Source organism: Petromyzon marinus, chromosome 12, assembly GCF_048934315.1.
Source record: "Petromyzon marinus isolate PM22_M1 ecotype Great Lakes invasive population chromosome 12, UKy_Petmar_22M1.pri1.0, whole genome shotgun sequence".
In the NCBI taxonomy this organism is placed as follows: Eukaryota; Metazoa; Chordata; class Hyperoartia; order Petromyzontiformes; family Petromyzontidae; genus Petromyzon; species Petromyzon marinus.
Window position 1 is genome coordinate 11,096,456 of NC_133678.1, and position 16,745 is coordinate 11,113,200.

The 16,745-nt window shown below is 46.0% G+C and overlaps 1 protein-coding gene across 4 annotated transcripts in view; it reads right to left on the minus strand.

Annotated features, from left to right (window-relative positions):
- Positions 1–973: 973 nt before the first annotated feature.
- Positions 974–16,745, minus strand: part of LOC116941576 (extracellular sulfatase Sulf-1-like) — a 183,177-nt gene continuing 167,405 nt past the window's right edge. For 3 of the 4 annotated variants that reach the window (XM_032952765.2, XM_032952767.2, XM_032952766.2), the window contains 8 exons: positions 16,606–16,702; positions 15,039–15,133; positions 14,602–14,670; positions 13,018–13,190; positions 11,754–11,896; positions 10,881–11,031; positions 9,940–9,976; positions 974–8,234 (listed from right to left, as the gene is read on the minus strand). In XM_032952765.2, the coding sequence (XP_032808656.1) occupies positions 8,213–8,234; positions 9,940–9,976; positions 10,881–11,031; positions 11,754–11,896; positions 13,018–13,190; positions 14,602–14,670; positions 15,039–15,133; positions 16,606–16,702 (787 nt within the window). In that variant the 3' untranslated portion in view covers positions 974–8,212. The remainder of the gene's footprint in view (positions 8,235–9,939; positions 9,977–10,880; positions 11,032–11,753; positions 11,897–13,017; positions 13,191–14,601; positions 14,671–15,038; positions 15,134–16,605; positions 16,703–16,745) is intronic. The other variant, XM_076066610.1, reaches the window with a different exon arrangement.

The window sequence follows — 16,745 nt, forward strand, 5'->3', positions numbered from 1 at the left end:
GTATTCGACGCGTGTGCGGTGATGACGCAGCCATCGATCGAGGGTCAAATTCGAACCGCGTTGTGTGATCGGCATCGCGCTCGCTGAAGGCGAATGCCTTCAGGGAAGTCGTGTCCTGTATACGCGACTGCGCAACAATTCTGAGTCACTTATAACTGCTTTGCCGTTACTTATTGCCAATTATGGACTCAGACTATTGTCCTATCATCTCACAGAGTCCCTGGCACGTAATATTACGCTACACAGTGGCAGTGGGGGTCGCAAATATCGATGTATTACTAATAAACCCCAATGATCCAATCGAAATGAGGGATTTCGATCGGATCATTGGGGGGGGGGGGCACGTGCCACCCCCCACCCCCCACTGGCTCCGCCAGTAGTGGTAACCGTTTAATAGATATAGGAATATAAACTTTTTATAATGATTAAAATGGAGTGTAGCAAATGATGTTAAATACAGGCAATATGCTTGTTGTGATTCATCCCCGCCCTTCCAGCCCCGCACCCCGTTACCCTCCCAGCGATTTAATATGGCAGCAATTAAACGAGACAATCAGTCGTTGTCTTGTTTTGACCGGCCTGTTTGTTCATTTTCTTGCTCCCCCCCCCCCCCCCCATCTAATTTGTACGGCTTGGGTTGAAGTTTACTTAATGCGTTACACGGATGATGGCCCCGTGGAGCCAGCTGGCCGGGTATTTTACACGGGAAATCCGTGGTGCTGCTGTGCGTGAGCACATCAGCAACAGCAAAAGACCAAAAAAAACCCCTTCAACATTGCAGAGAACGGGTACAGGGTCCTTAAGGAATATTGCGCAACTAGAAATTAACACACGCATATCATGCGCCTGATTTGCACAAATCGTAAGGAACATATTTTCAAATCTATGATGCTTTGATCATGACAATTAACATGCCTGATGGCATTTTTAACACTAGGATGTGTAAGCAGGCCAGCAAAGTAATCGCAAGACATTTGACATGACCATAACAAGTTTATTTGATTCAGAAATTAATATATATAAAAACGACAATCTCGTTATATAAAATGCACGTTTTCCCTAAGCTCATTGTGCCACGCTTTCTACGTTACACATTTCCTAGATCCAACTCTCATCGCAAACAACGAAAATAAACCCCGGTAAGCAGTTTCATCACAACACTACAATATACATAAACATGTTTTGTGTAAATGTACGGCAACAACGTCTTATAATGGAGAAATGTATCGTTAATATACTTTACCAGTAGGCGATTTCAGAACACAGAGCACAATGACAACGATGAATAGGGAACGCATAGCAGACACTGCATTGCTTGCACGGTATTCCGGTCTTAGACAACAGCACGGCTGCAGCCACGTATCCACGGAAGTCATCAGTGTTGGTCAATTCCCTTCGCAATCTCCCCGGAGGGCTTTCACGTTGGCCAGGCCTTCTTGCTTTCCCAGTTGTTACACAACGCATAAATCCACAAAACAACAAAAAAAAGGTTCGCTCCGGAGGGCGGTCAGGGTTAGAACCTAGCGAGGATCTACGTTTGCTTACACACAGCAGGTGGCGAAATGCGAGGAACTTGACATTTGAAGTTCACTCGGGTTAACGCTACAAGAGCATTATTAGAGTGGCCGAATTTTAAAAAAATTACTGTAACTTTTATATCACTGTGCAGTACAGGTATCCCTCGATTTACCAACGTTCATTTTACGAAATTTCGCGTTATCATGAAATTGACACTTTTCGATGAACGCAATCGAATGTCGGCGTTAACGAAATTTCACACGGCACGCGACACGAGATCGTCAAACGAAAGGCACCCGGGCAGGCTGCGTCATCCATCCGCGATGGCGTCACAGAATCCCTGCAGTGCAACAGTCGCGCCTCAACATCACCCTGACAGTCGTTCCCAACATTCAGATATTTTGGCGAGTTCCACGAAAACGTTAATCATGTTTGTTTAAAATGATTATTCAATCGCTTTCATTAAAATATTGTATTTTTAGCATAGGAGTTGATTTTTTAATGACCGTCCGAAACATCCATAATTATCAGTGTTACATTAACGTGAAAAGCCACTCTGATTAACAAAATTTCATTTTACGTGTGCTTTTGGAGGGACGCATCACTTTTCGTAAATTGAGATACCTCTACTCGTGAATTTGTACATTCCTTGTGCCGATGTCTTTTTGTATATCTAAATACAAAATTTAAGTTGAAAAAAAAAACGATTCCAATGGGATGAGGCCCCTTCTGCCAGCAGTGATGTGAACAGATACTTCCAAGGCTGCACCTCTTTCACCTCTATCTATACCTTAAATTCCCAATGCAGGGAATTGTTGCATTTGCAACAAGTGCGCACTCGTTTTGCGGACGAAAGTAATATCCTTTACACTGATTGGCATGGGGGTAGAGTGCACCCTTTGGACAGAGAGAAGGCAAGCTATAAGCTGCCCCCCCCCCCCCCAATGAAAAACCTTAATGGACTGCTGCAAACATGTGGCCACCATTGCTACTTTGCCTTCCCAGTTTCAACATTATTCTCACGAGCCTCTGAAAGTGTTTGGCCATGAGCCAGCATTTAGCTGCACAACCTCCGGGATATGACGCTGCAGATGCCTTTGCTTTCAACAAAAAAAAAACTAACAGCAAAAAACGAACAGCAAAAGGACTGCAAAACGCAACGCCAGTCGTGACCAAGGGCCATCAAGGATGGCCGTACGTGGCAATAAGCCGGTGGCATCATCGGTAAGCCAGTGGCATGATCAGCAAGTAACACATGGCATAATGCTGACGGAAATGAACTACATATTCAAAATTCAATCCTCCGTTGACGAGTTCCATTATTATTCACCAAAGCAACCAGTCCAATCAACAACAACATCGCGACTGACCGACTGAAATGCACCGAGTCTGCCACAAGTCTGGCCTCATGCGATATATTTACAAACGACTCTAATGTGAGTGTTGTCTTCTACACTTATATCCATTATATACGCCGGCTAACTCGTAAAACGTACCTTCAAGTTTCAAAACATAACGTCATGCAGGTTGCAGTCAAGAGGACTACTTTGAAGCGGTGGATGCGTGCAAGCATATTGAAAACGCAGCAAAAAGAAAAATAATCAGGTCAGAGTTTGCATCTTCAAGAAATAACACGAATTGCCTCGGCGAATCGCTCAGTTGTCATGGAAACGTTTGCACATTGAAGAAAATAAAACAGACGCAAAGCTAAACAGACTGAAACGTTAATTGAGCTCCTTGTATTACACTCTTATTAAAGCTTCCACGCACACATGTTGGCCCTGATTCGTGTAACTATTTTTGGCCTAAAAATTCCGCACTCTGTCGTTCTTCTTTGGCATCCCCAGTCCACAACTGAATTTGTACAGAAACTCTAGGGAAGGTTTTTTTTTTTGCCAATCTGAACTTTCCACCAAATTTCAGAACGGGGACTAAAACATGAAGGTGACATTGAAAATATGAAGAAGGAAGAACTTAACGGTATGATGATGCTTGTTGCTCCTATTGGTGATATGAACAATTATAATACTTGGATTTCGGCAGCTACAAATTGTGATAATGGCATGTAGATGACTTTGATGGACAGGACGATGATTCAGAAGAGGTACCGCTCCTTGCGAGACCCAGACCGAGTCCGAAGACTAATTTTCAAGTGTTTGGCACTTGAGTGGAAAGTGGAGTTCTCAGAGAAAACCTATGCTTGGGAGGGATTACAATGATGTCCACATATATAAATTCACGAGTCCATTGCTCTGCCATATTCTCGTGCCCAAATTGCAGCCCAATCGGTTTGATGCATTATAAATACCCATGTAATCCACCAACACATACCTCAAAAAGGGATGGATTACACCGCATCAGGCAACCATTTAAGGCCGAGCCGACCTAAGAGAGGCTCTTGAACAGGTTTTGAAATCACTTGCCACCGATGTTATGTACCATAGCCAATAATAAAAGTTGCAGAGTTTGTAGCACAGTGCAGGGACCACTAAGCATTCACCACATTCTCACACACCAAGCCACGTATATTTACACATTTGCGTGCAAAGACAAAGCTCCCCCGTGTAGCCTTAAAAGACTGTTGGGGGCAAGTGCTGTTAGCGAGTAACACCTATTGAGGCCGGCACGGCACACGAGGGGGTGGGTGGCCAGCACCACGACCGGCCGCCTTTGCCTCCCCAGTGGCGATGTTTACACACCGCACCAGGTGCTCATTTGAGGCTGAAGTTGACCTAGAGGATACCCCACACCGGTTCAGATAATCGTCACTGGTGTTGGCCGTGAACAGGAACCGAACCCGGGTCGCCGGGTTCGTAGTGCAGCGTGCTAATCGTTTGCACTACTGCTCCCCACGAATGCAAATACAAGGATTCTCCATGTACTGTCGCCTTATAGGCTGGTAAAAAATGGCAAAGGGTGGGGGAGAAGAGAAGGGGGGAGGTGGGTGGAGGAGAGCAAGGCAGGGGAGGGGATGAGGTGAAAGGGCTTTGCTCTATAAACCCGGTGACCAAGTTCAATTTCACGGCTAACAATCAGTGGAGAGAGTTATCTGAACGAGTCCTGACCACCCCTTTGCCAACCCACACTCACCAACACTTGCCACATAGTTTTTTTTAAAGACAACAATATAGCCTGCAAATTCATTCCTTTTACCCTTTGTATTTTTGTTTGCCCAGATCTCCTGTCTTAGAAGAGACGCGTTGCCTCAATGGGCTGTCCGTTAGGTTCTAAATAAAGTAACCGATTGAATGAAAATATTGATCGTTCAATACTCTATAACAGTTAAGCACGTACAGAAACGAGACAAACATAATGCAGAACTTCCTTTAGACAACCTATGCTTCACCAAAGAAACTTTTCTTTTGTATTGTTCGTTTATTTATTAAGACCAGATGACAATGTAATAATGAATAATGCATGAAACAATAGGAACCGTACATCTCAGATGCAATACAGAAATCTCTAAAGAACAACAGAATCGAAGCATAATGTCCTGTACATATATATAAATCATCAGCTCATTCCAACAAACTGTGCAGAGGTGCATTAAATATGACTATTACCACCTTGTAAAATAAAAAAAACTGTAACATCGCAGAGGGTAATGTGCACGACATTAAACGTGTAAATAATGGAGCTCTAATCCAGCATGCGTTCTGTCCACAGTTGGAGACATCGCGTACGGCACCGCATCTTAACCAAGCTGTGAAAAAATTGCACTATGGTACGACAGACACAGAGACGACTATAGATGCGCAGGGACTAGTTTGTATTAACAATAAAAGGATTTTTTTGCATATTCAATCAAATATCGTAACTGACATTTGTTAATTATGCTGTACTCTTAATTCCTGAATACATCCTCTCAATTAGTTCAACTGTTTTATCTAAATCCCTAAGTATGATCGTTCCACAATGTATATGCGTAATAATAAACGTAAATTAGGAAGGGTTGTAAGTAACAAAACACAAATGTTAGCAAATTGACATTACATTTGAATATTTAATTAAAAAAAAAAATAGAAAATACTGTAAGTATGGCCATGGAAGGTTATATTGTTATGATTCAGATTACCCATAAAACCCTGACAAAAGTAACAATGTTTTAATTCACTTTATTTTTAATCACGACATTCCATTGCAGACACTACTTTGCTCAGAAGACCATGCGAACATTTGGCAACTAAAGACATTGTAGGTTGTACTTAACATTCACGATTACAACTCAATGCCTCTTTCTCTAAAGCTGCACTTGTTTTCCGCTGGAATGATGTGTCAAGAGATGTACACTGCTGTTTAGTGGGGAGCGGTGGTGCAGCGGTTAGCGCGCTGCTCTACAAACCCCGCGACCCGAGTTCGATTCCCGCTCACGGCCAACACCAGTAACGATTATCCGAGCTGGTCCTGGGCCTCCCCTAGGTTGACTCAGCCTCAAACGAGTACCTGGTGCAGTGTGTAAACATCGCCACTGGGGAGACGAAGGCAGTCAGGCGTGGTGCTGGCCACCCACCCCTTCGTGTGCCGCGCCAGTCTTCATAGATGCTCGCTAACAGAACTTGCCCCAACAGTTGGTTAAGGCTATACGGGGGATCTTTGTACTTCTCTTGAGTGCACCTGAACTAGGAATCAAGTTAATGGAAAACTGAAAAATTGACCACCGAGCGTATGGTCCGGTTGTAACAACTACTGTTGCGCTGGTCACTCGCAACAATCCACTCCTCCGGAGTGGAGATGCCTTGATGCCGGATCCAAGGTTAGAAGATAAAGGGTGCAGCCCTGCAAATTTCGTGTTCACGCCACTGCTGGCATGGTCAGGTTAAATGCGGGTTACCTTCAGTAACAAGAACACAATGTGTTACTTTTAACAGGCGATTGGTAAAGAGAAGCTGCAGCCTAGACAGGTTCATGGCACTCCCCTATAAAGTAGACAGAATGGTTTGGAATGATTGTCGGGAACTCACGATGACCATGTGACTTCTAAAATGGGTCAATTTCAGGAGCTGGGTTATCCAGATTCCTAGGCTGACGGTACCCACCTGGAATATATCTCCAGGCGTAATGTCATATTGATGCCGTCTGGAATTCTGACGCAGGGCAATATTAACGATGTACTAAAATAACAAATCACAGCAAAGTGTATGCAAGAGAAAAAACAAAACACACAATGTATGCACTCTACAGTGTTGTTCCAACTGTGTGTATTTAATATATTACATGTGAGAGTGTTACTTATATTGTGCAGCGATAAGAAAAAAAAGTTGCTCCTTTTTTTTTATCCTGGACATTAGAAAAATTACATTAATATTTGACAGTGGTGTAAGGAAAAAACCCTGTGTGTTTTATAGGAACTTGAGAAATAAAGGTGTGATTACTAAAGAGCAGCCACTGTACGAGGAAAATATTGAGTAATTGTAAGTATGTATTCATATTTCCGCATTCGTTTAACGGAGTTGTAAAAATGATTTTGCAAACAAAAACTAAACAGGTCACTTTGTGATAACACGTGTGTGTGTCACAACACGTGCGTCACAACAGAGTGTCACAACTGAACAGGTTTTTGCGAACAACAGTAAAAAAACAAGGAAAAATCCCAAACTGCAAAAAGAAAAATAATTCTATGCTCGGTCAAGCACATGGTCCTATTAGGTGTATCAACTGATTTACGGATGAGATAGTGGGATCGATACAGCCACTTCTGATTTCTGACTGGAAATCACAGCACATGAATGAGATGCACTGAATGCACCCACGGCAAAGGAGCGTTGTGAAAGACAGAGCAGAGTTGATACAAAACCGTCGACGTTACCGATTCCGTTCCGACACTGCAGCGATGCACAGATAGGGCCCCATCTGACACACTGCGTGGGTGTATGTGCAGGGTGGCCCAAAAGTCAGCACACATAGGGTTATGTTTATTTTAACAAATGACATCCAGGCTATTTGGTTTATATTTCAATAAACGTTTAAACGGACTCCCATTAACATTAATGCGTGAATTACATGTTTTTTAATTATTTTAGGACTTTTTTTTAAAGATTACAATTACGTCTTGTCTCAATTAATTCTACTTAAATGTTATCTGAACACAACAAAAACCCCCATTAATAATGATGATAGATACAATATTAACTTAGAGAAAGAAGAAAACGTTTTAATGCCAGTGTTAAAATAAATGAAATCACCCTCTGCGTCCTGACTTTTGGGCCACCCTGTAAATACAGATATACTGAGTTTGTCGGTGCACGTGCGAAACCTGGGGCCGTGTAGCCTCTCGCACAACGGTGACGCCATTCCCAGTGTCCGTAGAGGCGGGCGTAACGCACGCACAACGGTCGCACGCGAATGAACCTCCGTTGCCATCGTCAGAGACTACACGGACGCTCTTCATTTTTTTTTTTGGTAGCTCCGCAAGGAGGCAAGGTCCATGGAGACATTGAGAGGCGTCATGGTTAAGTCGAAGCAACGCGCAGCTTTTGTCTGCAGAGGGGTGGGCGTGGGTGGGTTATACTTTAACAGACAACTCTGTGCACAAGTCTTACGTTTTGCAGTCCTCTTGCCAAGTCAGGCTTCACTTGCGAGGTCTGTACTGGCCAATTCAAGTCTCTTTTAAACTTCTCATTCTTATTCTTCTTCTTCTTCTTCCTCCTCCTCCTCGTCGTCGTCGTCTAGTTTCTTTCAATTTGGTGCAAGTTTGTCAGCCAGCCCAAGTTCGGTCCCTGTCAAACAAAGCGGACGCAGGTGGATTTATAATCGTCCGTATTACACACACAGATGTATCAAGGCCCAAACATGTCAAGCGATGGTGTACATGAATTAATTTAGAATACTGCTTCCCGCGAAGAAGCCACGTTAGCATCGCAACTGAAACAAGACAGCTGTGTACAATGGCCCGGGACGCTTCTCTCGCTGACCTCACAATATTTGATGCTTTTGCTGCAATTTTACTGTTGGAGCCTTTGGTATTTAGTGTTGTTATTATTATTATGATTATTAATTTTTACGCCTGTCTACCGAGTGACGCCTTCACTGCTCTGGTTTCCTGCCACGTGTGTAAATGCTCCTCATTAATTGGCGGAAAACATCTAAAAAAATGTTTTAACCTTCGTTGGTTGCGGATTTGTGCAGTATTGTGACATGCAGTTTGCATGAATGACACGATATATATAAAGCACTGATTAAGACTTTTTTTCAGGAAGGTCATTCCATGTATTTTTACAGGAGGGGGTGATGTTGCTGTGTGGTGTGTCATCCCAATCGAGTAATTTCCAGGCCATTTTTCAGGATTGGAATTTTCGTCCCAACACCAGTCACATTTTGTGATGGGAGGAAACTGTAAAACCCAGCGAATATCACTGCATCACGGGGGGGGGGGGGGGGGGGGGAGAGAACGCACATACATAAAGCCGTAGGATGCCCAAGTTAGAAGTCAAACCCAGGACCCTCTTGCTCTCAGGCACAAGCGTTAACACTGCGCCACTCGACCGCCAATTTATTTATATAACGAACAGTAGGAATGTATAACAATGAGGTACTTAAATTTTGATTTAAAGCTTTCGTGACTGCAGTAATTCATATTCTTAGTTCTTTCGGTAAAGTCACGTTGAAAAGAAACAATAAAATAATAAAATATATAAAACAACAAAAAATTAAAATTCTCACGACGTTTCGACCATAACACAAACGGTCGTCTTCAGGTGTGTTGGTTTGCATAAATGTATTTTTAAACGGCGCATTTATTTATTTATAAAAGCGTTATATATTTTATTATTTTGTTGTTTCCCTTCAACGTGACTTTACCGAAAGAACTAAGAAAAATGAGGTACTTCTTATCTTCAATTGTGAAAGCGCCATTATTATTTCGTAGTCGAAGCATTATTAGCCACGTGCCATGCTCAACAACCTGTGGCACGCCGCCAATTTTTGAAAGCAGGAGGTGGGCTCATATACTGGTCATCTGAGAAACTACTCTACATCCGTGAAAAAGAGCCTCGTAGCTCATCGTATTTCTCCGGGAGAGATAAAGATTCTGATTCTGATCCATCACCGACCCTTGCGACTGCGGCGGCAAGAAACGTGCGCGCCACCTGGGGCAGAGCGGGCTGCCATGCCCTCCCAGCGCTCCCGCTACCAAGCCTCGTCGCTCAGCGTAACCGACACGAGGGCTCTGCACGACGGCGGCGTGCAGAGCCCTTGCCCTGCCTCCACGGGAGGGTCGGCAGCGGAATTGGTCGTGGTTTTTTAGTGCGGAATCACCCCCCCCCCCACCATTTCCCCGTGTGAATTGGCAATGCTTCTACCAAAGAGTGGTGGGGTGATAGCTGTAATAGCTGCACGAATCAGCCCACTTTTTTATTTTACGTTTCTTAATACAGTTATTCTTAATTTAAGAGGATTAATTTAAGTACAATAATTTCCTCTCACCCTTGTTCATTCTGCCTCCGAGATTCCACGGTTCCTGCTGGGAAAAAAAAATGTGTCAATTGCAGTTGGAAATTCTGAAAATTGGATCATAAAATTAATATGCGTGTGCAATTCAACACGAGTGCTATGGGTTGAGGGTGTGGTGTCATGCATTGGGAGAAAATGCTTGGATGTTGTGTACATTTATTAAAATCTAAAACAAACAACTAGATTGTCAGCTGGCTAGGATCATGTCAGTACAGCCAGTGGATTCGTGAACCCGGCCGGGCTGAGCAGATTATTGAGAGTTATCATCTCATATGCGTGAATCTGTGGCATTCTGGTTTCCTCCCACTTGTGAACTCTTACGAAGGAACTGGCCAAGCAGTCGAAACGATGGCCAAGTTCTGTCCGCTCAGCAGTGCAAATGGGTACTTTGCAGTTAGTTGACTGGCAGGGTCTCTTGTCCTGGGGTGCAATGTGGAAGATAAAGTCAGGGACCTGTAGAGCTCCCTGTAGTGAAGGCTCTTCCGCCAGCAGTGGCATGAGCAAGTATATTATGTACGTACGCATGTTGAACTTTCTTTCACACCGTATGTAGCCAACCATGATCCCGATTAGCACGGTAAGGCTACGTATCGGTGCGAAAGAAGTTCAACATACATACATACATACGAAAGTTCCACGTACAAACATGACCTGCACGGTAGGTGTGGTATATATGTATGCATGTTTAACGTCTTTCGTACCCTACGTAGCCAACCACGCTATAATCGGAGGTGTGGGGCGGGGGGGAGGCCGACAAACTAAACACAAAAAAGGTTTCCGCAGAGCTGCACCTTCACCATTACCACCGAATATTCAGACAATGGCCTTTCTTCAGGGCATCTCTCTTCATCCTTTATTGTCCTGCCCTCCCCGCCGTGCTGCTGCGGCGAGGGAGCCACTGGCCGTGTGCTTACCTCTGGGCTGTGGGCTCCTGTCGAAGGGCAGGAGAGCCCTGGGTGCCCCGGGGTTGCACTGCTTGTGCCCTTGGCAGCCACGCAGGTCCTTGAGCTCGGCCTGGAAGCTCTCCAAGTCGGGCTGCGGCAGCAGGCGTGCCGTGTTGGTCAGCTGTCGGGCGAGGGGCGGTGGGGGGGAGCAGACGGGGAGACGATGTGGTCCGTGGGCTCCATGGACTACTTCAGCTGAGTTTACCATAATATGGGACCTCTCTTGCCGGTATCAAAATATAACAATAGGTCTTACCCTTTCTGGCAATGAAACAGGTGTTAAGCTGTTAAAACACCAAACTGAATCATTTTTCAAGGAATCCTGTCTGCATTAACCACACGTACTTGTGGTGAACATGCAAACACAAAATATGCTCTACCTCCAGCTATAAATGTCCTGATAGTGCATTGTTTTAGTGCTGTTCGCCTTTTGGCATTCTCTGGTCTAGCACCAATTGAGACGAGGCTCTAAAGAAAGCCGTCTCTGGTGTGGACCAATCAGTTTCAAGGACAATGCATCATTATATATCATCAGAGGATGTTTTATACTCTTTGGTTCTTTCGGTAAAGTCACGTACGTAGTCACGTTGGATTTATTTTATTTTCTACCCACGTGACTTTACCGAAAGAACCACAGAGTATGGATTCCTGCAGTCACGAAAGCTTCAGATCGAGGATGTTTTATGTTTGCATGTTCGCCACAAGAAAGAGTAGGCCAAGATACCCTCGTGAGGGCTCCCTCGAGTGGAGACCTGTGCACGAGTGGTGCTCCACCTCGTGACATGGAGCTGTCCCCCTCTCTCTGTGTGTGTGTGGGGGGGGAGGTGGGGAAGCCAGGCTCACCTGGTAGCGGTCAACGTTGAGATCGTAATACTCGACGACGCCGGTGGCGAACTCGCAGAAGAGCGTGTTGTGCGTTTCGTTCATGGTGCGCATGCACCAGTAGGTGCTGTTGCTGGCGCTGGTGCAGGCGCAGAAGGAGCCGACTGGAGGGCGGGACGGGGGATGGGATGGGATGGGAAGAGAGATGGGGGGGGGGAGGGGGAGACAAGGGGAGGGGGTTGAGGTCAGCATCACCTCTAGGCCTCCGCATCGGTGCTCGGACGGGACCGTTAGAACAACGAAACAGGTGGACTTCTCCACTAATCTGGCTGTCGCCTGATGAAGCTAGTTGTAATTACCGGCGAAACGTCGTACTCGGTTTGTAAATGTTGTGGCTCGGCTCTCGAACACACCGGTGTGCTGTACTAGTAATTCATTGGCTTGTTCTGTTTACGTGACAAATCTCACTAATTGGCTGTGTCGGGTGGTGGCGGGTTTAATGACGCATTAATATATTTATGCGATCTAACCCAAAAACACTTGTATTATAGATGGCAAATTGAATGAGGTTTTCTACCCAAACTATGGCAGGCACTTATCTCCTCCTTACAGATCTGAGCCGTGGCGAATATTCCACATTACTATGGAGCGATGAGTAAATCCATAGTACAGCCACTGATTACTATTTATTAATTATTTGAATGGGACCCGCATTCGTTTTGAAAGCGGCGGGCAGTCGCTCATAGGCAGGACGACAAAAGGGAAAGTCGTGAGCATGGGACTTAACAAGGGCAGGGAGCCGATAGCACAGATGGAGGTGGGAGTAGGGGTTGGAGAGTTCCATTCTATGGCAGGGGGGGGCAGCAGAGAAGGATAAGCGAAAATCGGGGCAGCATAAGCCAGTGGTTCTTAACCTTAACTGCAGCCTTGCGCTCCTTTGGATCTCACGCGAAATTTTTGTTTTGTTTGTTATTATGTTAATACATACATAGGTTTGATTAAACAAAGTAGTTGTACTGAAGTGCCCTTGCTTAATTTCGGTTTCGACGATTTACCTCCTAACAAAAAAGTCTGGCCGTGTCTCGCACCCCCGGGGGTGGGTGGTGGTGGTGGGTGGTGGTGGTGGGTGGGTGGGTGCGCCCCAGGTAAAGAACCACCGACATGAGCCAACGAATGAATGAACCCCTATTGTAGTGGCTGTCGAGCCGGGTGGTTGGCAATGCGCGACCGGGTCACGTGGCCGACGCGGCGGGTGTGCGTGGCTGCGGCGGGGCGCAGGACGTACGGGTCCAGTACGGCGGGGTCTGCCAGTGCGTGCTGTCCTGCGTGAAGCACGTGAGCCCGGGGAAGTTGCAGTTGTCTCCTGTTTTCAGCCTCTTCAGGATTTTCCTCTCCTTCTTCTTGCGCTTCTCCATGTTGTACTGCCTCTGCCAGGGCTTGGCTTCCTGCTCAGGACCCCTGCACACGCACACGCACGCACACGCACACACACGCACACACACGCACGCACACGCACGCACACGCACACACACACACAAATGACAAAGGTTCCCCATATAACATTTTACAGACCGCTGTTTGTCAAAACGGCACTTGTCCCCCCAACGGTGGTGGTGGTGTGTGGCCAGCAACACCACGCAGGGCCGCCTTTGTCTCCCCAGTGCCGATGTTTACACACCGCACCAGGCACTCCGAGTCGACCGAGGGGAGGGGCAGAGCCGGTGGAGATATTACATGTGACAATTATAGTTTCGTCATCGATGTTGGCCGTCAGCAGGAATCAAAACTTGGGTCGCTGGGATAGGAGTGCATTGCGCTATCAACGATGCGACCGCTACCCGTACAAAAACGGTAAATGCAAGTTCGCCGTACGGCTATACGGACTGTCGGGGTAAGTTCTGTTAGCGCACACGTGCGCACGCATTTCAGTGTAGAGTTTGCAAATATATATAAATTTATCGAAATAGTTTAATGTAACCCGTATTCGTGTATTTTCACAAGAAACGGACGGACGGAAGCTTCAAGTGGAAGAACGCACCAATCGGCTCTCGTGAACGCGTGTATCGTATTGATACAAGCGGACGGACAGAATGTGCCGACAAGCTTACAGGCCCTTAGCACTTGCTCACCAAACGTTTGTCATTCAAGCAACCCGCTATTATCGCGCAATTAATCAAATCGCGCTCTTAGCTCTCGTAACGCGCGGAGATTTCTCAAACCTTTGGCTCAGAGCCACGGGCAGCGGTAACCCCCCCCCCGTTCGGTAACGCCTACGAGCACTGAGACAGAAAACGGTGTGCTCCCATCACCCCAAGCCACCCCTCACCGCACGACACTCTAAACGTCGCGCACTGCCCACCCGCTCTCTGCACATCTACACAGTCCATTATGCGCATGCAGTCTTATAAATATAAGTCTGATCTCAGACGGGACCACATCCGTTTGTTGAAAAACACAATCATTTGTTGAAAATTCCAGCTTTTTTGGTTAAGGATAACATTTGCACAGCTGTTTGAAAGTAACGAGTATGCCATTGGGCGATACACAGGGAACAAACGCAAGAGCAACAGCCGAAAAGGAGCAGCCCCATTCTTTATATCGCGCATAGTCTATTATTTCAAATCCCGGCGATTTCCAACAATTTATTTTGCACAATAGGATGGGACTGTGGGGCATTCCTTTGCACAATGCGAGTGGGGGAAATTATGTACATTTCTGGGCTCAAAAAGGCCGCGCGCGGGGAAAGAAAAAAAAATCACAAGGTTTTTTTGAGCAAAGGACTTTCAAAAAGAATCCCCAATTATGTTGGATTTCCAAAGTCTCCGAGTGACATACCATGGCGGGACCACACACCCACAAGCACACTCACTTGAAAGGATGTTCCGTGTCGACTTTCAGGTGCGTTTTGGCGTTAAATAGTTTGCCTTTTGTAAAGTAACTGAAAAAAAAACAACAACAACACAGATACGCGCGTGAGATTATTACGGGGCAAACAATCTCTGTTCATCAGTAAAATAATATAAACGACCCTTTGCATCTCCGAGAAAGGCTTAGGCGGTAAAGGGGCAATTTTCACGTTTTAATGGGGGTAGGGTACTGAAAAGTAGAGACAGACAAAATCTTGCAATTGACCTCAAATTGATGTGCGACGACATCAATCACATCATGCAATTATAGAACTGGTAGTTAAAAGGCAGGTTTCTTTTTTTATTTTCAGACAATCATCTTACTTTCTGTCGGTTTAAGTTTGCTCGGCGTTGCAATCCGGACGTCGCGAGCGCCTCGACGTGCAGTGGAAGAACAAACCTCTTTCTCTCGCAGTGACATTTTTCAGGGCGCTTGGTTTTCAGATGCCCCTTCACCTCCTTCAGGTTCTTTATTTTGTCCTGCAGAGCTTCAATCTGGCCGGGTCCATAGAAGCACCATTCAATTCCATTCCACTTACATATGCATACGCACAATACGTACCGGTGACTGAGCGGGGGATGAGAGTGGTAACGCAGTGGTTAGTGCACTGCGCTCTGAACCCCGTGACCCCAGTTATATTCCCGGGTAATGCCTATAACATAATGAAGTGAGTGATAACATTTATCCGGACCTGCTCCTCTTCCTTCACCAATCTGCACTGACCAGCATGGTGAAGTATGGTCGAAGAGCCCCCATGATGGACATGCTTGTGGGGAGATCTTTATCCAGCAGCAGCATTGCCCAGGAGGTACATTACTTAATTTCACCAATGGTAAGCATCATACATTAGTAAGTGTTTGGCACAAGACTTAAACCAATATAGAACTTTAGACTGATTATAATAAGCCTTCAGTCTATAATTTCAGTGGGCAAAACATTACAAATTTTGGTGTTTGGATTTATGCAGTTATAACCACAGAATATAATCCTCCTAGAATATCGTGTAAACACAAATGTGTCGTAAACCTTCCACCATCCGCGCCAATTAGTAAAGTTTGTCACGTAAACAAAACGTGCCAACCAGTTGCTACTTCAGCACACCGGTGTGTTGAAGAGTAAACCCACAGCATTTACAATTAGAGAACGACGTGTCGCTGGTGATGACCACCAGCTTCATCAGGCGAAAGCCTTCGTGTTAAACATGATTATCTCTGTTTGGGACACGCACGGAGTGTGTGTAATGTGTGCAGGTTACACGTGCACAAATCTCTATTAATGTGGCTGCATGCTTAGGTGTATCTGCGTGCCTTGAAGGCATGCGGGTGCACATATATGTACAAATGTATACGTGTGCATTCTCCGAGTCAACTCCACCTAGGATTTGTACATCAACTCACGTGGCAGTTTGGTGAAATATCAGCAACGCGGAGCGCCGGAGGTGGCAGGGACGGTGTGTAGCGCTCGCCTAACCTCTATCCTGTGACGTGCCTTAATGTGCGCTTGCTAACATCGCTCGCTCCAGCAGCCTATAACGCTGCAGGCAAATGTTTGCGAGGCTCTCTATCTGTATGTGTGCGCACGTGGGTGTTTGCCTCTGGCCGGTGGTGCACTGCGCTGTATGTGTGCGTGTGTCCAGGGGGCGGTGGGGTAGCGGTTTAGCGCTCTGCCCTATGAACCCCGCGACCCGAGTTCGATTCCTGCTCACACCCATCAACAGTGAAGATTATCTGAATATATCCTGGGCCCCGCCTATGTCCACTCAGCCTCAAATGAGTACCTGGTGCAGTGTGCAAACATCGCCATTTGGGAGACAAAAGCGGACGGGCGTGGCGCTGGCCACCCCACGCCCTCGTGTGCCGTGCCGGCCTTCGGGGGTGTTCGCTAATAGCACTTGCCCCAGCGGTATGTTAATGCTACACGGGGGATCTTTGCCTTTGCCTTGTTCTGTCGTCTGCAATTGCCCTACCTGATGCTCCACTATGCCCTTGTGATGCTTCCACGCCTTGATGGAAGAGTAGACCACGTTATCGCAGCCCACCGTGTTGTTGGAGAAAATATAACACCTGCACGGGCGGCATCAGCACATGGAATAAGAGGCTCGCAGGC